The following is a 19,039-nucleotide window of genomic DNA, read 5'->3' as shown; positions in this document are numbered from 1 at the left end:
GGGTACACGGTGCATCGATCTTGCAACTTTTAATCGTTAATTAGATTCAAGATGTTTATGTCGTAAAGTAAACGTCCGAAGTTCGGATTCTCAATCGCGAGAGAATGGCCGTGGTTAGCGAAGTAATAAGAGAAGTTTTTGGTATCGAAGATTTCCATTAATCTGCATTAATCCGGCGCGGAAACCGCGAACCAGCGTCCCGGTCGACGGTTGAACAGCCCGTGGCAAGCCACGATCAACACGACGATAAGTAATTAAGTCGTTTAGAAGCTCCTTAGGGATTTCTTGCTCGTTTGTTATCCTCACTTTCTAATCAACGCTCTACGAGCGTACACGCGATGATAAACGACGCGCGCCCGGTGAAATTATGCTTTTGCGCTCGGAGCCGCTCGAAATCGCTAAATCCGAGAAAAATGAAGCTACTCGCGGCTGCATCAGAGCGGTGTTGGGGCTCGAAACTTACGATCATTACTCTTTATATTGAATTACCGGAGCTTCGACTGTACTCCGTATTAATCCCCTGCAGCCGGCTCGCGGAACGTATTAAATTGGAAGAAGTTACTTCGAGCAAGATGATGAATTTTCGTGAATTAGGACAGGTGATTGTGAAGTTTTCAAGAACAGGCATCGCTGTTTGCGGAAAGCTCTTGCGAGAAATGGAGTCTTAATTCGGTAATGGGGGAATCTTTGTTACAGAGTACTTGGGCTTTCTCTTATATTTTTCTGAAAAGACGTTAATGTATATTCAAGTAAATATCTGCTTGTAATTAGCGTCGGACTTAAACCAAAATTGTTCTCTGTTGCTAACTCGATTTTTACTTTTTTTGTTCCAGGTAAGTCACGACAACGTAACATAGACAATCACTGATCGATTTGCAATTGAATGTATCAGGTATTCTTTTTTTTAACTTTCATACTATTTTAGGTAAAGTTCGATTATTTTTTAGACTTTAATAAAATTTTCTATCCAATTTCGGTATTTTTATTATTAGTCTCCGTATTAAAATCTTTACGGGCTGTTGGAAAAGCATACTTCGAAGGCGAAGTGTGAACTTTCTCACGCGTTCTTTCATCGTTCACGGAACGTCTTTTAAAACAAGGGGGCCCTTTCATCCCCCCGTTACGGTGTTTTATTACGCTCGCGGTACGTTTTACGGTCCTCTTCACTTATTATTTCTCCCATAAGCCGCGTGGCTCTCGAGCGTGCACACGTATGCGCCATAGACGCGTTTCATATCCGAATTTTACGATTCCGGATTTCGCTACGGCATCAAAGCGCCCCGTTTGCCAGCTGTTGCCAGCCTGTCGCGCGTCTCGATCGTGTCCCAAGATCCCGGTGCCCGTATTAAATCGTGAAAAATGGATTTTTTTTTCTTTTGACACGAAGTACGACAGATCGCCAGAACTTCGTTAGCCTCTCGTTCGCGTGGGTGATTTATGGGACTCGCGTATCGAGTGTATTACAGAAAAAAACAATATCGGCTATCCGGCGTGACTCGCGTCGTGCGTGCGCGAGTAGAAATTCAACGGATACGGAAGTTTTTCAGGGTGTCGTTAATTCTGAAGTTTCTTGCCAGCGCGGAGAGATTTATGAGAATCGAATTGCCGGTTGACTTAGGTAGAAAGTATCGATTTATTAACTCTTTGCGAGCCTACGTCGTGTTCGACTCGATGCGCGGCGAAGCACTCCGCATGCCAAACGCGGTGAAACACGACTGAAATCATATACCTGTCCATGTGCGTCTTGTTTTTTCGTTCTATGGTGTTTTTCACTTTCTCCTGTTACGATTCCATCGATATTATTGTTCTTTTCCCTCTATATGAAGTAACACAACAGTGTCAAAATATATGTATTTTAAAGTTCTGCGTGGAAAGGGAACAAGAATTATTATTTACTATTAGATCGGGGTTTCACAGTTTTAAATGAAGAGGAAAAATGGATTGACATGGATCGATAAAAATTTGTGTTACACTTAGTTCACACATATCAAATTCTATCTTTTTTACCCTTTTTATTTTAGCTTTCTGGGCCATAACAATACAATCTAGTCACTTTCAGCTATCCTTAAATACAAAAATACGAATATTTAACTTGCTGAAATTTTACAGTATTTTTTGATCAGATAATTAAAATTATCCTGTTTCATTGGGTCACGAACTATGTCGTCCATGATTCAGAAGGTTTTATCGCATCATTCTTAAGCTTTTGACTTGGTTGAAATTATTTTATTTAAAAAAAAGTCGTTTCCGAAGCGCTCAGATAGAAATGGTAGGAAAGATTGATTCGAACAACGACGTATGATCGTTTACCCGCGGGAATTCGAATCGCCAGGAACCCTCGAACTGCTCTTCGCGTTGGCGCTAGACATCAGCGGCTTAGCTTGCCAATCAACGACCGAGTCGCGTTGTTTTTTCGATCCAGCCGCAGGAAATCGATATCCCCGACCATCGTATCCACAGTGCATCGACGGTCGTTGCTCGACGGAATTGAGAAGGGAAAACGAGTGTGACGGATCGGGGAGGAGACAGGACCGAATAAAAGGGCGAAAGAAAAAAAAAACGCACGCACACACACGTACCGCCGCCATTTATTTCCGCGAAAGTTTCGTGCTTGAGGAATGGCTCTCGTTATGCAGCCACCGAACACGTCAACGTTTTCAATTGTACCTTTCGTCGATACTCGCGGGTTTTTATTTCGTCGGCGAGCGTTCACCCGCGAAATTGAAGTGTTATAACCGTGCGTCTCGATCCGAACGGTGGAAAATCTGTTGCCAGCAGAGCGAATCGGTTTTTGCCCATCGTGTATAATCGATCTTGCTCGAGTCGCGTGTCATTCCATCGTTCGCTCGTCGACGATAGTCCATTTCAGGAAGATCCTCAGGCTCGGGAGAAGCGTCTCTCGAAACGTGTATCGAATTCTCGTCGGGCGTTTCTGGTATTCGATATTTCGGAGGGCTCGATTCGCGAACAACGTTTCGGCTTTCACGATTTCGAGTCGAAGGAAATCTGCACCGGATCACTGGGGGATTTTTTTTTTTTTATTTATCGATCATTTTTCAAACTGTAGACGAGTATTTTTATTTTCCGATGCATAAGTGGTGGTAGTCGCGCATAAACATTTCTCTGCGAATTGTTGCGAATTTTTCGTCGAAAAAGCGGCAATTCGTTGACACGAGCAACTGCATAGTAACGGAAGAAAACAGTGTCGAAGTAAAAACAAGTAGGTCAACGATTCTTAACTACCGTGGCGCATCGTCATAAATCTAACTACACCGTGTCGCGAATCTTCCTCGATGATCTGTTGAATTTTTGTCGTTTATAGTTTTTTAAATTCTTACCGTAATTATTCGTGGTTAACAGCTGTGCCACGCTTTTTGTCCAAACTGCGGCGTTAGCTCCGAGAGATTAAAAGGCTTCTTGCAAACTGTGTTGTAAGCTTAAAAAGGTTAAGAGCCACTGAACTAGATAATCGACCGCCGGAAGAAACCTATTCAGCAAAATGATCAGACTCGCTACTTTAGGTCTCCGCGAGGAATAGCGGTTAGTAAACGTTTCGTGTTTCTTTAAAAATTATATACGATATGCGATTTTTCACAGCTAATAGCCTTTTAACGCGAAAGGGTACAATTTTCAATAAAATGAGGGCATATCTATAAAAGATTTTTAATTTTATATGAAAATTGAGATGAAAATTCAAGTAGCAGAAATGGAAATAATTCATGGATTATAGCTATTTCGACATTCTGATTAAACTTTAGAATTTTTTGTAAGAAAATGAGATGTTGACTCGGAGAGTAATCGAAACAAATGGTCGACGCGTAAAGAGATAAGAGTTACCTTATGCTTATAAATGTGTCGTATCGAATTGATCTGTTCGGCGGAGATGGACGAGCGTGGCATTGACAAATTGCCGTGAACAGAAGAGAATACCGAAGTGGGCGGACGATATTGCGTGTTTGAGATATCGTAGGAGTGTGACAGAATTGTTCATGCAACGACTGTGCCCCTTTCAATATATTGGAACCTTTGTGTGTTTCTCGCTGCAGGCAGAACGGTACACCAAAAACGAGGATCAGTAGAGTCTGCAGTTTTTGTTCATAAAACTGTCGGTCCCTTTATTTTTACACCGCAATCCTTTTTCCTATCATTTCTGTATCGAAGACAGAACATCTAGCAATTATAACTTAGCATTTTTAATGTATTACTATTAATTTAACGGTACCCCTTTGTTAAAGTAAAAGATAGTATAAAATACAGAGCAGCTAGCAATACAAAAAGAATTATAGAAAATTATAGTTTTTATTTGTTCGATGAACAAATCGATCTTTATACAATTTTTTTTTTCTTTTTTAAATACTCAGGACGGTAGGACGTAAATAATACTTACTGTCGGACTTATTCGCGTCAACCCTTCTCCTTCTAAAGCCTCGGACGTTTTCTACGTTTCTGCAGGGAATAAAATGGACGAGCGATTTTCACCTTGGCGTTTCTACGGTGAATTTACGACGTACGATTTAATTCCAAATAATTTTTCAACCGTTTAATTTTGTTTAAATTTGTTCGTACAAGGAACGATCACGAAAAAGTATAGATTAAAATTAATATGTAAAACTCGATAACAAACCAGTAGTTTCGTGATCGTGAAACTTTCACTTCTCAGTTATCTACCCAGGTAAAAACATTGCCTCGTCTCTAAGAGAAAAACGCGAAAAAACGTCTGTTTAGCTTCGTCTCCGCGGAGGCAGGTGCGTCCAAGGATTCCAGCGTTCTCCAAAACGTTGGCAGAAAATTTGCAGAAACAATTTCCCTCCGTTTCGATGCCCCCCCCCCGGTTTCCAGACCGCTCAATTTCCAGACGCATTCGAAATCGACGTGCACCGCTCGGAATGGCATTCGATTAGACTCCCCGGCCTAAGAATGCAACAATGCCACCCGTAAGCGTCGCGATTTCGCGTACAATTTTCGCATACCGAACGTCGGTTGCGAATTCCCGGGACTCGATATCGAAACGTCTCCCGTGGAAGATGGCCAGTCGCGATTGGCGGTTGATCCATCAGGCCAGGACACGTCCGTTCCAGGGCGGCGAAAGTTTGCCGATAGTTGAAGACAGACGAACGAAGACGAAGGATGATTGGTTGGCTTTGGGAACAACTCGGGGACGCGGCTCGAAGACAGTGTCCACGGACCCATATACAGCTCTCGTAACTTCCGAACGGAGGGGAGGGAGGAATCGCTCACATTCGTACCGATTCCAATTCCTGATTCCTTTGCTCCCCCGTCAGCCCTCCGACGCTCGGCGGAACCACCCTTCGCTGAGTTTGCCGCAAACAAGGAGGAGGGGCAATTTCGGGGTTGCTCAGCGTTTCTACCCCGTTGGATCGTTTCAGAGAACCGCTCTGGCTCTCTCGTTCCTTGTAATCTAGCCCTCAGCCGTCCCTCTTTCTCGTGATCAACCGCAATGCTACCGACCAGATGCTCCCTTCCGCATTCCTCGAGGACGAGAACTTCATTGGCGTTCGTTGCGAACGGATCCTACTGATTTCCAAACTCGATCGACGTCACGACTCGTTGGACCCCTTATGACATCAGGGTCGAACCTTTTTTGGAGTACTCGATTCAGGGTCACGCGATCTGGCCGATTCTCCACGAGTGGCAAGTTTCGAACGATTTTAGTTAATTCGTTGGGAAGGAAATTTCTGTTATTCGTAGGTGAAAAGCATCTATAGGAAAATTCGTGCCTCCTGGTGTTTACACTTTTGATGTGTCTTTCTTTCTGTGTGTTTTCTAGTAATTTCTCCAATAACACGAGAAAAAGATTCTAATACTATCTACACATGACTCCTGAAAATTTCAATAAAATATATTAATTATAAAAATACAATCGTAGTAAAAATACTTTTTGGGAAAGCATGGAAAATAAAATAGGACCTTTGGGTCTTTATTAAAGTTCCATTATTTAGTCTTTCAACCAAATTGTACTGAATTCATTAATTTACCACATCGTGCAATTAATTCAATCGAACTGTAAGTGCACGACGAACATTGTCGTTGCCGGAAAGGTGCTTTTTTTACGACGCAATAAAAATAGTCGGAGAGGATGGCGCTTAGAAATAATTCGGAACAGTTGCGGCACAGTCGGAGCCATTTTCACGTTAGACCTGTACGCTGTAGCCACCGTCTGTGGATTATTCTGTTGGTGCAAGTGTACCGGAAACCCTGCCACCGTTCGTGTTCCGGGCCTTAACGTTTATTGTTATCCAGGTTAATACCTAAGCTCCGTGTTGTGGAAACTCACGAAATCCCAACGTGGCGTCTGGCAGCAGCTTTGTATCTTCTGTTTTCCGTGTCTATTTCTCGTTTTCTATTCTCTCGGTTCCCCTGGCCTCTTTCCCGCCGTTTCAATCGCGCGACTCGCTTTTCCCGCCACCATTGTAGCACTTTGTCGGGAAAGGGGTGGGGGATAAAGGAAATTAAAGGGAGGATGTTGCGACAACAGCATTATCGAAGGCGTCGGAAGAAGTTAATCCAATGTAATCTCCTCCGGAACACTTAAAAATCTGCAACACCTGACTTCGCGACGAGTGGAATATATTTCGAGCAAGACAACAGGAGAATTGCGCGAGATTATGGTTGCACGATACTGTGTAAATAGTAATCTTTCGATCATTAAAGATTCTCGAGTGTGTTGCTCGGTATTTACAAAATTTTATTCTAACTTTTACAGTAAAAAAGTCAATTTAAAAGTGTTTAAAAGTACGTTCAAAGTTTTAGTTCCGTTTATAAATGCATTACAAAGTTTGTAAAGTCTGTTATGTTTTCTATTGCACCCCAAGACAGCCTTAGAGTTGTTTCTTAAATCCTGCGACGTCTTCGTGTTCTGTTACGTGAAATCCATAGGAACGTTGGCATTGCACTAGGAAACAAGTCCATAAATTCTGTCCTTTTGTCTTGTAAGGGCTTACGGCGTGTCAGTTGCAATGGAAACTGGCATGCGAGGACTATGTTCCTCGAGAAACTGCTAACTGGTATTTTTCAAGCATTTTCCAAGCACAAGTCTAGTCATGTATCTTCGAATAAACATTAACAAATTCAAATGTTATCAGGAATTTAACTTTATTTAGATAGGTATGTCGATATATTTCTAATATAAATCAACAGGAAATACGATTGTTTCGATAGAAAACATTCTTTTTATCTTTAACGTAAAAATAGTACAATTTATTGTCTCATTTTTGTAGATATCGCCCGTAATAATTCGTGTTCATCCTATTTTATAGAGGCTAGATTAAATATAATAAAGTGGTGGAATTTGGTGTGTCCTGTTTGGTCAGTAAAGTATCGTCCATCTTGTGATCGTATAAAGTAAAAGAGGAACGCTTTGAGCCCACAAAATACGGTGCAACATTGCGATTCTTGTTGTTTTATATCCCGATGTTTATCGTTGGACGGGCTAACCCTGTGAAAAATGTAACGGTCGCATTTTGTACGTTCTTTATTTACGCTATACTCCTTACTTCACTTCCTTCCGGTCGATAAATAACATGTTTTAAAGCGCGCTGAAAAAAATCGGCGAAGCAATCAGAAAGATGCTTTCAGTCAACGAAAGGTACGGAAATAATGCTATGAAATATTGATACTGATTCTTCTCTGTTCCATGAACGTGATCATGATTATTTATTTATTGTAAAAGCTACCTTTTCTTCGTTCGTTTAACTTAACTTGTTGCAACAATTTATTCGAATGGATTTTTGCAAATATTTATTTCAACTATCTATCGTGTTAATTTCTTGGGTACAAATAAATACACCACGATTGTCAATAGTTCTAGTGTTCCATCGCCTTGAAAAATTTCATTAAAATCGGTAAGGGTCGTCCGAGACATCGCTCGTCAAACTGTCGCTTTTTCCCCCATAAAGCACGATCCGTCAATGGAACAGCTGACGACTGTCAAATCGCTAAAATTAATTTCGTCGAACGGTCAGATTAAAGATGAAACTTTGACGCTACATGACAGACACGGAAGCTAGAATTTCAACTCGTGTAAAGCATCGACTAAACTAAATTTCTCATGGTCAGTGCTGGTTACAGCGAGCAAAGAAACAACGCGTCGCTTCGAAGCGACGAAGGGCAGGTACGTTTCCTCCATTTCCCTCATCTGGTCTCCTCTTTCCTTGGCGCCCATTTGCCCCTTTGTCTCCCTTCCGTTCTCCATCTATCTCGTTCCGTCTCTTTCCTCGTCCAAACGGCTTTTCGCGCTGCTAAACGTTAAGTTTCCTGGTTCGCGGGGGTGGAAGGAGAAACGGAAAAAGAGACAAAAAGAAGGGAAGGCGCGGCTGAATTTATGCTTCATTCGTACACGTTAGGTATACACGAGGAGGAAACGAGTGGAGCGTAAATTATGGTACTCTTGAACGCGAACTCGCCCCCGCGCGCCCCGACCTTCTGTACTTCAACCTCAACCGGGCGTTCTCGTTGCGAGAGGGCCTGTTGTCGGATAGGGGGGGTGGGGGGTGGCAGATGGGAGCGGTGGGACGACGGTGTGCGTGTCTTTTATTTATTGTTCCCGGGCAGGCTGCGCGAAACCACCCTTCCGTCTCTCCGACAGCGCGAGAAATTTAATTTTAAAAAATGCCACCGTCTTTTCCTCTCCGACCCGCGGACGCGTCTTCGTTCCGTCTCCCTTTGCTCGCCTTCTCGCTTCTTTTTTTTTCTTTCTCCTCTTTTTTCAGCTCGCCAATGAACACTTATCACCCGACTTCACCGCGCGCGCGCGCGAAAGAGAAGAGAAGCCCGCGGCGAGTAACCCTCTTCTTTTATTTTTCATCTCACCGGGTTCCACTTCGACTCTCTTAGACCCTCGTTCCGGAGCATCTCACTAGGCTGTTAATAGACAGACGAGCTCGGCTCGTGAATTGGAACGGTCCTGAAAGGCGTTCACGCGCCCGTTCTCATCCTCGAGCGCGATTTGACGCGCCGCGCTTTTGTATCGAATTAACGCCTGCAGTGGAGCTTTTTCCACCGGGGTTATCCGAACGACGTGTTTCATGGTTCCAGCGTATACTTTGTATATACGATTTGATCGCGATGCAACACAATTTCGAGCCGGAAACACGGATTTCGCAACCTCGAGATGACGAATTACTCGGTTGTCTGTGTACTTTTTTTCCATTGGTATCGAATTTTAATGAGCTGCAAAAATGGGCAGGTGATTTACGTCGAGCGTTGCAATTCTAATTAATTTTCGCAGTGTGCTAGTTAAAAGAAAGTTTTATATTAAATGCCTAATAATTTCTAAAAATAAATATAATATTTATGTCATTTTGCATTACAATGAAAATGAATGCTATAGTATTCATGTCCATGAATGTGTTAATAACGTTCACAAGATCGTGAAATAATGAATGAGGCGTAATTCATTTTTCCAAGTAATCCAGTTTAGTCTCTTAGCTGCGTATAACTTCGCTAGGGAAACTATATTTTAACTATTTAATAAATAAATAAACCTTCTACGACACGAAATATAATTCCAGACAATTACAGATAAAAATAATCCGCGTAACTGTTCTACCTCGTTAAATTTACGAAGTAAAATTCGTGTTCCGTTCGGAAATTTTCCATCGAACATCGGAGACTGAAAATATCTTGGTTTTCGCGATATTCGCAATTCTTCGCCTTGGAAGTCGAGCAAGAAATCGTCACAGTCGTCGACATCGTTCTTAAATAGCTCGATGGAAAAGCTGGTATTTTCGAGACGGCTTTCCTCCCCCTCAGGAAGCGGGGGAGCAATGGTGCGGGCGAGTTTTTCTCGCGTCGCTCGACAGAATAGCGAGAGGAAAGCACTAATTGACTGGCTCCGTTGCCTCCGGTTTTTGAAACGAATTAGTCGACGACGAATCCGATTCAGTCGCATCCTTTCAGACCCACCCTTCCCCCGTCGTGTTTACCCCCTCGTCTTTATGGTGACAGGGCTACGATTTTCAGACCCCGCGCCTCGTTACGGTGTTCACGGATAGACGGTTGGCAGCGATGAGAATGGGCGGAAGGTTTTTGTCAAGCCATCGAGAGAATACGAGTTAATTCGTCCCTCCCGAAGTCGGAACGAGCGCATTACACGGTATGGGACTATGCTTAATTAGCCCGCCATCGAGCACACGATTTAATACGAGTTCCCCATGGGAATGGTTCGCGTTACGCGTCTGTGTTCTACGAGTCCATCCAAAGCATCTCAAATTACGACAGGTGAAAACAAATTCCAACGTTTTTCGCGGTCGATCTTGTTTCGGGTCTCGTTTACTTTTTATCTGGTGAACGTGCAATATTCGTTTCTCCGACCGGAGATTGGAATTCACTGGTTTCAGGCATTATTTTGGTTGTACGAAGTCCTTGAAATTAAGAGTTGGAACGTTTATATTATCACTGTATATTCATTTATGTATAAACTATATTTAATATATCTATAGCTTATTTATATACCGTAGTCACACGCCAGAAACAAATTTCTACTCGTTGAAATTACTGTTTTGTTGAATAGGTAATTCTAATTTCGTGTATAAGAATGATAATTTCTTTACATTGTTAAATGGGGTTTCACAATTCCATTATTTTATATTATTTTAATAAGATACGCAGGGATTGATAATTTTGTTAACTGTTTTCACAGACAGTTTATATTTTTCTCCTCGAATCAGCGACTCCTTTGGGTCGTTTCTGCGATTCTTTGCAGACACGCCCTGAAGGTGAGGGCAATGGGGTGTCGAAATCTGAACCCCTGAGTTTTACGAGAGCGGTTCGGTCATAAACCTGTAGGCTAAAAGCCTAAAATCGCGATATATTTTCTGCGAAGAAAGTATTTGTTAAAGCAGACGTTTCAAGACGTGAATTTTATTTGCTGATGCTTGAAAATAAATTCGTTCAGGGTTCCTGGTACGTACTTGCTCGAAAATTTGACAATATAAATTTAACAAAGAATCTATCACCTGCTCACATTCAACAATTTTGTACAATAGATTTCACTTCCCTTTTTAAGAACTGTGAATAACTTTAGAAGGAAACATTTAACATCATATAAATTTCCAATTAGTTTGAGTACTCAATTTTCATATTTCATAATGTCAGTTTAGACTTCGTCTTTTCTTAAATGTATTTTCATAAAGAATCTAAGAGATTAATAAAGCGTAATTAAATATACAAATAATTGTGCATCGTTTCAGGAATCGCTTCGCTGTCAATAGGGAGAAATTAAGTGGCGTCACGGTTTAAGGAAACAATTTGCACGATGTTTCGATGTAAATGGTTCGATTGATCTCTTCGAGAGGGGTGGGCAGAAGTTCGTAGCAGCAGACGTCGTATTTACATTCGTTGAAACGAATATCGAACGGTAATCGAAGAATTGTATTCACCGAAAGTTTGTCGCGAAGCTTAATTTTCAATTATCGGCCGATATTTGAAAGCGAACGAGATGAAATTGTAACGAATCCGTACGCGAATCAATCTTTCCGTGATTCGATCTTTTTCAACGTAAATTAAATTCCGACGAATTATATTCTGGAGCGATATAATTCTGTGAATTGAATTAACTTCGTTCGAGTTTAATAAGTAGAGATTAAAATAATAACACTTCGTAGATAATAATGGAAAATACGTATCTTCAATTTTTTAAAAGCTCTATTTCACTATTTCTATGTGCACAATATACAGGAGCATTATCTTTGAATAACAATGATTTTGTGCTTGAAACGTTAAAACAGAAACATTTCGCAGATAGTAATATGAAATACATTAATTATTAAATCATCGTTCTGTCTTGTTTCGAATGTATTTAATAATCACAAAAATGTGCTGTTCAGATGTTTCTGAAAATAACAGAATTAGATATTTCCAAGTGGATCACTTTTTATAGGGTTAAATGTGCCCTTCGAGCATAATGGCATTAATTTTTCAAATTGTGGAGTCAATTTTGCCCGGATCAGGTCTGTAATAAACACAGTTATCGGTGAATCTAACTACCGCGGTGGCCAGACGGGTTTTCATGCCGGGGATTCGCGAGCAGGGGAAACCAAATGCGCGGTTGAAAGGAAGGAATCAGAGGGGTAGGTGCAAAAAGAGGAAAGATCGCTGAACCCCACCCTCCCCCAAGTCTGAAGCATTCACGCAGCGACTCCGTGTAAAGTCAGAATCCTCCGGTGCGTCTGTTATAAAAGACGCGTGGAGCTGTCGGTGGTTATTGAAGGGGTTACTAATACTCTGAAAATCCGCTCCCTCCGCGTCATATGTGAAACTTCCCGATATCGGGCACCCTCTTCGAAATTCCGCGTCGACATCCGCTTGATTACACGCGTCCCTCTTCCGCTTCATTTCCGAAGAGGGACCACCGGCTGTCGCGGAAAATTTCTTCGCCCGCGCCACCTTTTCAGGATCTCGAGCCTTCCGGATCGAATCCTGAACGGTTTCCCTTAAACGATCCCTCTTCATGGAAACCGATTTCGCGGCGCGCGCGGATCGGAACTGAATTTCTCCGGAGAAATTCTCTGTCATTAAAGGATTCTTTGCTTCCCCCGCGGTTCCACGAATTATCGACAACATAAATAAAGCTCGAGACGCGATTTCTCAGCGGTTCTCTTCGAGGCTGGTAGCATTTTGTATGGACGAAATTGGAGAATTCCCCTTACAGGAATTAAATAATAAACCAACTTAATTTGATATATAATTTTTTCTCTTTGTGTACAATTTAAAATAATACGTAAGGCAAAATTGTATACTGTTGTATATATTTTTAAACGTGCATTCGAATTTATGGACTGACATACATTTGAAATTAATAGAATTTCTTTGATGTACTGTTCCCAGTCGATCACGCTATGTAAGATTTATCAGTAATAAAAGAAATTCTTTCCTAAATAAAAAGTAGACCGTTACATCTTTCCAAGCATAATTGAAGTTTTCAAATCACGGAGTTAATTTTGCGTGAATCGGTCGATGGAAGCTGGTTTCGCGATATAAACGGGAATTAATTTCTCCAGAGGAATTCACTGCCATTAAAGTTTTTTTGTTTTCGTGGTGGTCATTTGAATTATCGATAATTTCTATCTTTTCAGAGATTGGAAATCCACAGCGTACGATATAACCAATTTTAAAACTATTTTTTTGGTGTACGTATGAATACCAAATCCGATTCTATTAGAATAAATTATAGACGCATTCGAATGATACGAATAAATTTCGAAAATTAGAATAATTATGTATCGTTATTGATATTCGTTTGTTATTATTCCGATTGAACGTAACGTGGATTACCCCCCGAAGCATAGTTTAGTAATCAAAGCATTAACAGAAATCAATTTTTATTCGTAATATAAATTATTGCAGTGGATATTGGCAGTAGAATTTTCGGAGAATTTCGTAATAAATCGTCAGTATGATCAGTGCCTCCGTTATTTTCTCGATAATAAATCCTAGAATACTTGTGACTTTAAAGATAACCTTTGAAATTAAATGAGAATTTCGCAAGCAATCGATAACTAATTTCGTATCACCGAATACTCGTTCGAAATCCTGGGAAACAGCAACCCCGGGCACTGGTCTCCCGGTGTTGCACACTCGAAGGCGAATAAGGTCTTTGCTCGTGGTACAGAGTGTAATTACCGGGAACGACCGAGAATAACAATTAACACCGCAACGGGCGAGGGTAGCCTCCCCGTCAACCAAAGCGTTTCGGACAAGTACCACTAAACAGGACGAAGAATGAGTCTGCGATAGACGTTATATGCTTCAAGGTCGTTTGAATTTCCACACGTTTTACACGGGTATGATTTCCGAAAACATAATTAACGCGTGTATCCCGCACACTTCGAGGGGAAGAAAAGTAACACGATTAATGCTTAACCAAGGAACGTAATCAGGAAAGTAATACGGTTTGCGTTGATAGCTTAATCGAGAATGTAATAAAGAAAATTATTATTGCATTTTACTTGAAGGAATTTCAGTGTTATTTTTTGTATTTCGCTTTTTCGAAGTTCCGAGCGAAATATCAATGTTTTGACCATTTAATTTTCATCGAAGAATGGCACGAAGAATATTTAGGAGGGAGATGAAATTTTTGTACGGTTTAAGTAGTTAGCAAGTTCTAATCCGCGGTGTGTTCGCAATTAATGCAATTTCTCGGGACAAAACAGTATGGATTAAAGCAGAGAATGCGACTTAACGCCAAAGCTTTTCGGTTGCTTAGCGCATTGGTATTCGGACGGGGCGCTCGTCTAATGCCCTGCTTTTGTCTCAGAACGGTGAATGGGAAGGACAGACGATTTTCTTCAAGGAGAACGTAATGGACAGACCGGATCAGTCTTTTCGTGCTTTTTTATTCTCCATTCTAGCGGAAAGTCCTTCGGGAAAGAATTTCACTGCTGCGAAAGGATGGAACAAGATAGGATACGATTTATCCCGTCGTTTGAAAAATCTCGAACAACATTTCAAAAAATTACAACTATTTCCACGATTTTAGTACATTATTTTACAAATTGTACCTCATAAATTATTACAAAGTTTCAACCTGGCAAATTTGCGGGGGCCAATTACAATCATTTTTGGTGAATAGACATACCCCCAAAATCCTACGCAGTTTCGAGAAAAAAATTCGTGTAAATGTTGATATTTTTCGACAAAATTAAAAAATTTCAAATCGTTCTAAAAAAATTATTTTCAGTTACAAGGGTCTATTACAATCATTTTTGGTCATTAGACATAACCCCGAAATCCTACGGACTTTCGAGAAAAAAATTCCTTACCGAAAATATAATGTCTGACCATACCGTTGATATGTTTCCCTTAAATTTCAGGCGTATCTTTAAAACGTTATAACTTCTGAACGGATTGGACGATTTTAATTTTTGAAACGGCAAATAACGCGTATTTTAGTGTAGAATATGTAGAAATTATAAAAATATTGAAAAAGTTGTTTCTTAATAGCGTAGTAGTTAGAAAAATTGTAATTTATTTATCGTGTAATTCAAAGGCGAAGAAATGACCAGTCTCGTAGACTCCAAAGTTTTCAAATATTGACATTCTATAAAATTACACGTTTTCGCGGAAAACGGCGATAATGCGTTTCCGCGAGGCGTTTCATATTCTCGAAATAATTTTCCGCGTATTAAACTTTCTCGAATATTGAACGAGGCGAAGGGTCGAGCGCGTCGAGTATGTTTTTACTACTTTTCATGGAAACGCGAACGACGTTGGAAGGTTATTGTAACCATGTACGACTCCCACCTTCCCCGGTTGCTCCACAAACATAATTCATAGCAGATTCCTTTAACGTCGCAAAATAGCGTTTACGTTACCAACCTTTTTATGTCCGTTTATTAATTTTTGTTTTTAGTTCCTACACACCATACTCGATTAACGTTCGCTCGAACGAACAGTCGACGAAGAAATCCGCGTTTTCGATTCGAGAAAATTTGAAACAAAGCCCGTGGAGATTCCCCGATTCCTCGTCTAGTTTGAACAAAGCTTCAAACGCTTTCTGTCCTGGGTCTTTCGTTACAGTTAAATCCGAAGTGTCCACTTTTGCCTCGGATGAACATACTGTGATCTTGAGAGGACAGCCGGAGAACGATCTGCTCGTAGTTCGCCATAAAACAACCCCCAGGCTTTTATACAAGTTCGTTCGTTTCGAGATACACCACGCTTCTACCCTGCACCACTCGTCCGAGCTCTCCTCCTTCTTTCGTCCTCTTTTCTCCCATCACACGATAGCCAGTTACGTACTATACAACTCCTGTATTTATGAGGGATTCTTCGAAGGAGGAAACAGAGGAGAGTACACACCACCAATTTCCACCGAACCCGCCCCGCCAGCCTCGCCCTCCCATTTCCTTGTTCGCCGCAGGACCGTCCCAATTTTTCTGCCCCATAGGTTTTAACGAGGAGCTTTCGTGGGAAATGATCGTTCTTTATTGATAACCGTGGGTACTTCGAACAGCGTTTTTATTCTTCAGCCTCTTTGGCGCGAGCCGCGCTTTTTGCTCGACGTTTTCGTTATACCGTGAACGAGTGTGTTGTTCCCGGCGCGCAGAAAAAGTTAATGAAGTTTTTTGCAGTCTGTAGTTACGCCACTGAGTCACTCGTTATTTTTCGTTTAAAAAGAAGCTATCGGCGCATTGGTGTCGCGAAATTTCATATATTCGGATCGATATGCACACTCGTAACGGTACAAAAAGTTTGCGAAAAATGAACAAGGATTTTTATATTATAGGATGTTAATATATACTTTTGTACCGTCTTTTGTCGAAATATATCTACGTTCACTTTGTCATTTAATTTACCATTCTAGATGGTCTAATTAACATTCAATAATTTTCAAGCAAACAGAATTAATTATACTGCAGAATTATTGAGAATTTATTAGCTCTCATCAAACTAAATAATATTGCCTTGAATCGTCATTTTGCTTTCCTATAAATACGTTTAAAGATATAATAAAAGGGGTCACGATAAAAGAAAAAGATTCAGTTAAGAATATGAAAAGAAATATCTTTATTAGTTTCTGATAATTTGTGAAGTTGAATTACACGGGTAGACACCGACGAATTTATTAACGGTCCAATAAATCGATAAGAAACAAACGGACACTCCTCTCATTACATTTCACATATTTGCATCTCCTGAAAGTTAATTTCTCCGCGAGCGTTATTTAAACGTTCTCTTTCCGATAAATAAACCTCATGTTTAATCAATTCCGATCATTAACCCACAAGCGTAGGTTTATAGACTTAATAAGCGGGTAAAAGTATATTACAAAAGCGATTTAAATTAAAACAAACTGTGCACGATCGTAGATAGAGCACCGCCGGGGGTCGGAGAAGGTATAATTAATGATTCCCGAGAGAAAATTAATAAATTCTCTCGATCGTTGGCCTGCATACGCGGCTCGATCGAAAGGAGTACGTTCGGAACGTTGAATATTCATCGATTAAAGAAATGAGGGTATTATAAACGCTTAGAAAACATTATCATTAACGCGCGTTCGCGTAATTAAGGATTGAAGGCTAAAAGTCGTCGATTGCTAACGATTCCCGGCAGAAATTGAAACGCCGGGTCCCTTTTTCGCGCGAATCGATAAAATTTCCAAGCGATTAAGACTCGCCACGGGTCCACCCCTCTTTAATTAAATAGAACGCGGCGTGCCGGTTGAATTATCGCCGAAGGAAAATGAGAAAAGATAGAGAATCGCGATACACCTGCTGTTCGGCTGCTACAATCGCAATGTGTTTCATTATTTTCCAGGTGCCGCAGCCGCATCCCGCGTCTACGTGGACGCATTGTCTCGATTAGCACGCCAGGCACAACTGGGGACATGGGGTGGTTCCAAGGATGTCGGTAAGTTTCGCAATTTTCTTATTATCGCTCGCGCGGAACTTCCTCCCGTTGTTTCTCGTTGTCCCGCGGGATATAAAAACCCGGAAACTCTCGTTTAGAGGGAACACCGCCACGGAGGTTTTAGAGAATCGATTTTCTTGCATCTTAATATGCGCATCGTACACTGTACCCGCGTGCAACCTCGATTCCCCCACGTTTTCGTAAAATATATTTAAAACGGGGTAAACAAATTATTTGGCACGGTATTTTATCCGATAAAACATTCGTGCAATCATTTCTCGAACGATGATGCTTGAAAACATGAATTACCATTTGTATTATTTTTTCAAAAAAAACCTACAGTTTGTCCTACATTTTAGAATCGTTCTGTTAATGGATGAAACCAGTATTTTTGGGAATTTATCCTTTTCAAAATTTCTTACGCGGTATTATTTCACATATTAATATCCTTTAAATAAACAAAAGACTTTTACTGTACGCCGGAATGCACGGTCGAGCTTGAAATAAAAAATTTAAAGCATTTTCATTAATATGAGTGTAACAATGGATTTGGTGCAAAAAAGCAGTCACTCGCTTTTATGAATTTATCTCTGATACGATTTTGCGAAACAAACAATCGTTACGCGAAACGATAGACATTTTCGTTGTTAAATATTGGTTAAAATTTCAAATTAATCGGATAGCTTTCGAAACATCCATCGAACGAGTGCTATGGTTTTGTGAAAAACCCTTTTAAAATTTCACCGGCAATCCGACGCGCTCCGCAAAAACGTTTGTATCGTCTCGTCGATTTTAGTCCGATACGAATAAAATATTAGAATATTTTCGAAACTGCTGCAGGTTTTCTCTGCCCGCGATCGCGTCCCATCGCGATAATTACGGTGAATTAATTAAAATTTGTCACGTAATTATCGGCGAACGGAACGGGAACCGGTCGATTCTTAAACGGCCGACCGCGTCACGCGGGGTTAATTAATTAGCGTTCCGCGCATCATTAGACGCGCGAATAAATCGTCGCGTCGCGGCGAGACCGTCGCCGGAAAATTTTGTTTGTCCCGATCGACGTTTCTGTTCGACGATCCGCGGCGAATTTAGAATCGGGAGTTTTTCAGTTTTGTCCCGCGGCCCGATTTTTGTCTTCGTTCTCGGCGCGTCCCTTAATTACCAGATCGCCCGCGTCGCGTGGTGATCATTTCAATCGGGCGCGATCGTGACATTCGTTGTAAATTAACGAAGAACCCGGGCGCAATTAAAATCGACCGCTCGCGATTTAAATATCGCGAGTTTTTAATTGCTCTCGGTAATTTTAACGATTGACAACGGAAGATAGTTCCGCAGATAATGGGAACGTCGGGGCTAATCTTCGTAAGAATGTTTTACTATAAAGAATCTTGAAATGGCTCGAGTTCGAATAACCGTGACCCCAATTTTTTTTTTTAAATTTCCATTTAAAAAATATAGAATGTCTCCCGTGGTTATACTATTTGAAAATCCTCTGAAATAACGAGCTCGACGCGATTCGACCAAATCCAACCGACTCTTTCGGGGTCTTCGTCAAACGGTCTGCTTTATGGCCAAGCGACCTGTCCGCTTTCAAGCAAATATCGTGTCTGCGGGAGCGCACTCGTCTTCCTTCGACCCGGGAAATAAATTAGCGTCCGTCGGGCTA

At 41.1% G+C, this 19,039-nt stretch overlaps 1 protein-coding gene across 1 annotated transcript in view; it reads left to right on the top strand.

Moving 5' to 3' along the window:
* Positions 1–19,039, top strand: part of LOC122396800 — a 184,521-nt gene that overhangs the window by 89,685 nt on the left and 75,797 nt on the right. Inside the window, exon 4 of the mRNA XM_043395487.1 lies at positions 17,278–17,370. Coding sequence (XP_043251422.1) covers positions 17,278–17,370 — 93 coding nt within the window. The remainder of the gene's footprint in view (positions 1–17,277; positions 17,371–19,039) is intronic.

This window comes from Colletes gigas, unplaced genomic scaffold (genome assembly GCF_013123115.1).
Source record: "Colletes gigas isolate AHSC1104 unplaced genomic scaffold, ASM1312311v1 Colletes_gigas_Sc00008, whole genome shotgun sequence".
In the NCBI taxonomy this organism is placed as follows: domain Eukaryota; kingdom Metazoa; phylum Arthropoda; class Insecta; order Hymenoptera; family Colletidae; genus Colletes; species Colletes gigas.
This window is presented reverse-complemented; position numbering and strand designations above follow the sequence as displayed.